Source organism: Sminthopsis crassicaudata, chromosome 5 (genome assembly GCF_048593235.1).
Source record: "Sminthopsis crassicaudata isolate SCR6 chromosome 5, ASM4859323v1, whole genome shotgun sequence".
NCBI lineage: Eukaryota > Metazoa > Chordata > Mammalia > Dasyuromorphia > Dasyuridae > Sminthopsis > Sminthopsis crassicaudata.
In genome coordinates, this window is record NC_133621.1 from 220568450 (window position 1) to 220571883 (window position 3434).

A 3434-nucleotide genomic window follows, 5' to 3' on the forward strand; every position below is an offset into this window, starting at 1 on the left:
CCCCTATAGAAAAGGCATTTACAAACTTTTGTGTTCCGGATCTTATAGTGTCCAAAGGCAACAAGAAATGATTAAGTAGAAGGAAGCAAGCAAAGGAAAAAAGATAGTGTGGTCTGAGTATATTCAAGTTCTATATTAAAAAAAAAAAAAAAGATCAGAAGTGGCGTTTAGTAATATATGGTTATATTCAGAATAGAAATGAGTGATGTTACAAAAATACCCAGTGAACTATGGAGTGAAGTACAAAGTGAATAAACTATATTTAAAGTAGATTTGGAAAAAAAACATTGAGGTTGGAAACAGAAGTCTTGGAAAAGCATGAGCTTTTCTTTCTCACTAATATCATATGCAGAATCTTCTATAAAGTTCATTATTTGGTAGGGTTTATCTCTTCCTGCTCTACCCTTCCCCCTGTCCCGACTTGGTCTAGTATAAATACCACTTTGGGCTCATTTTGCTACTCTCCATCTCAGATCCAATCTTTCTTTTACATAAAGGTTCATTAAAAGTCAGAAGATGGGGATGCGAAACCATTCAGGGATAACATTATTCATCCTGCGAGGATTGACAGATGACCCTCAACTGCAGGTTCTACTTTTTATCTTTCTGTTTTTCACCTATTTGTTGAGTATTATTGGAAACTTAGTCATCATCACCCTCACCTTGGTGGATCCTCACCTGAAAACACCCATGTATTTTTTCCTTCGAAATTTTTCTTTATTAGAACTCTCATTCACAACTGTCTGTATTCCCAGATATCTATACAGCATGTCAACTGGAGATAATACTGTGACTTATAATGCCTGTGCTACTCAACTATTTTTTGGCATACTCTTTGGATCCACGGAACTTTTCCTTTTGTCTGCCATGTCTTATGATCGCTATGTGGCCATCTGCAAGCCCCTGCATTACACAACCATCATGAATAGTAAAGTCTGTTACCAGCTCATCCTGAGTTCTTGGGTAGCTGGACTGTTGATCATTCTCCCACCATTATGCATGGGCCTCAGTTTGGAATTCTGTGACTCCAATGTCATTGATCATTTTGGCTGTGATGCATCACCAATTCTGAAGATCTCATGTTCCGATACACGGTTTATAGAAAAAATAATTATACTCTTTGCTGTTTTGGCACTCATCATCACTTTAATCTTAGTGATTTTATCCTATGCCTACATTGTCAGAACTATTCTGAGATTCCCTTCTGTCCAACAAAGGAAAAAGGCCTTTTCCACCTGTTCCTCCCACATGATTGTTGTCTCCATGACTTATGGTACCTGCATATTTATCTATATCAAGCCTCCTGGGAAGAAACAACTTGAGTTGAATAAGGCAGTATCAATACTTGTGACCTCAGTTGCCCCTGTGATGAACCCTTTTATTTATACTCTGAGGAATAAGCAAGTTGTACAAGCCTTTAAATACTTTATCAAAAGGCTCATGCTTGTCACAAAAGCATAGAGGAATCCTGACTATGAGATACTAAAGGGTACATTGCATTTTATTTTCCCTTGTTAATTAGTTAATTCCCTATTGTCTGGGCACTTTGATGTACTCTTATCAACTTTACACTTTCATCCAGAAACACCCATGAATCAAGATTATTCTCTCTTTTAGCCATCATTTGTTGGGATCTGTCCTTTCTACTACCATTTGGATACTATTCCAACCTGTCTAGTTTTTTGGCTTTGCCCATATGGTCAAGCCAACACATTGAGATGAATTTCTGCCTCTGACAAAATACATATAAGATAGCTCAAAAGTCTTAGTTTAGTTTTAACTGCCCTAAACTAAGACTATAGTAAGATATCTGAGGCATCCTGGCTATTATGTGTTAAAATACCATAAATATAAAGATTTTGACAAGAGTCATCAGCCTTAATGCTGACAAAGCTCTCTTCTTGTTATGTTATGTTAGATTCTTTTATTTTTGCTAATGTGCAAAGTAGGATATTCTTGAGAAGAAGGAAATTGGGATGTTGATATGTTCTCCTGTGCTTTGTGCTAAGTTAGCGAAATCTACCGTAAGGAGCACTGGTTCTTTGGATCCCACAGATTGTCTAATATTCATCTAGATTTATTTTCTAGGATTTGGATCTCTAGCTTCCTATGATGTTTGTTGGTAGTTTTTCACTCAGTTTCTTAGTATTATTTTTCGTCATTCTCTGATTTGAAAATCTCACCTTACCCTTTTTTATAACAACTGTACTGCAATGGAAATAAATTGGATCTAAAATAAGAAGAATTAAATTCAAATTCCTGTTTGGCCACTTAGTACCTATGTGATCTTAGGAAATTACTAATTCTTCCCAGGCCTTATTTTACTCATCTCTGAAATTATGCATTAGGAATAGGGATAGGGATTAGATCATAGTATTCATGAAGTCAGTTTTTGTGCTAAAATTGTGCTTTTACTGAGTTCTGATCTGCTTATCCCCAACTTGGATTAAAAATGTTGAGCTTGGACTTCCTCAGGCCCTCCACAAAAGATTTTATAAATTAGCTGAAGGCACATTATGCATAGGACTTAAGATTTGGAGGCACTTTAGAGGTAACTTGTAGGTAGAAGAGAAGCCAAGCCAAGTAAGTGAGACAACAGGGAAGTTAAGGAATATTGTCTTGGTGAATAATGGAGAATGGGAGAGGTTAGATCATGAATGAAATCTGAACCAATGTCTATTGTATTGTCTCATGTTGTATAGCGCTAAACATTGCCAGCTAAGCCCTTCATAACCAGGGACAAACTTCCAGGACAATCAGCTACCATCTTACATATAGGAATTGATGAGATTGCCTCTCAACACTCCATTTACTCATTTCTTTTATCTGCTTCCTAACAAAGAAATTGGTGAAGGAGAAATCAGCCACCTTGGAGAAACCAACCATGCTATTTCTCTCTCTTTATCTTACTTATATAGTGACAGATAGTGGGCACTTTTAAAAACATATTTCTGCGAATGGCACAATTTTATGTGCTTTTCTGGATATTCTAGGGATACAGTTAAGAATGAAATGAAGATGTATCTGGAAGGCAAGTGAATTTTAAGTGGTAAGGCTTTATAAAAGCTATTTGACTTTTGTCAGGAAAAGTTGGCTTGATATTTGAGCTGCATATTTAATTGAGAATATGACATACTAATAGAGAATAGAGGGGAATGATTTATTTTGCATATACTTTGAGGCTTAAGTAGGAGGAAGAGAATCTTCTGCTTGTGTTCCTCTTGAATGATTTTTTTCTGGAATTCTTTTGGTCTTCTCTGTCCAAGTCTACAGAATGGTTCAAAAAGTTATCTGTTTATCATGTTATATAATGAGACTTCTTTGAATTACCATTTGTCTGAATCATCTGACTGAGACCATCTCCTTTCAGTAACAACTATGTACCCTATAGTGTCTTTCCTTTGAAAACATCACTTTAACTATAGACATGTCAC

At 36.1% G+C, this 3434-nt stretch overlaps 1 protein-coding gene across 1 annotated transcript; it reads left to right on the plus strand.

Moving 5' to 3' along the window:
• Window positions 1-522: 522 nt before the first annotated feature.
• On the plus strand, window positions 523-1461 carry LOC141542780 (olfactory receptor 6C2-like). Its single transcript, XM_074267365.1, has one exon. It carries the CDS (start codon window positions 523-525, stop codon window positions 1459-1461), a length of 939 nt encoding a protein of 312 aa, XP_074123466.1.
• The last annotated feature ends 1973 nt before the right edge of the window (window positions 1462-3434 follow it).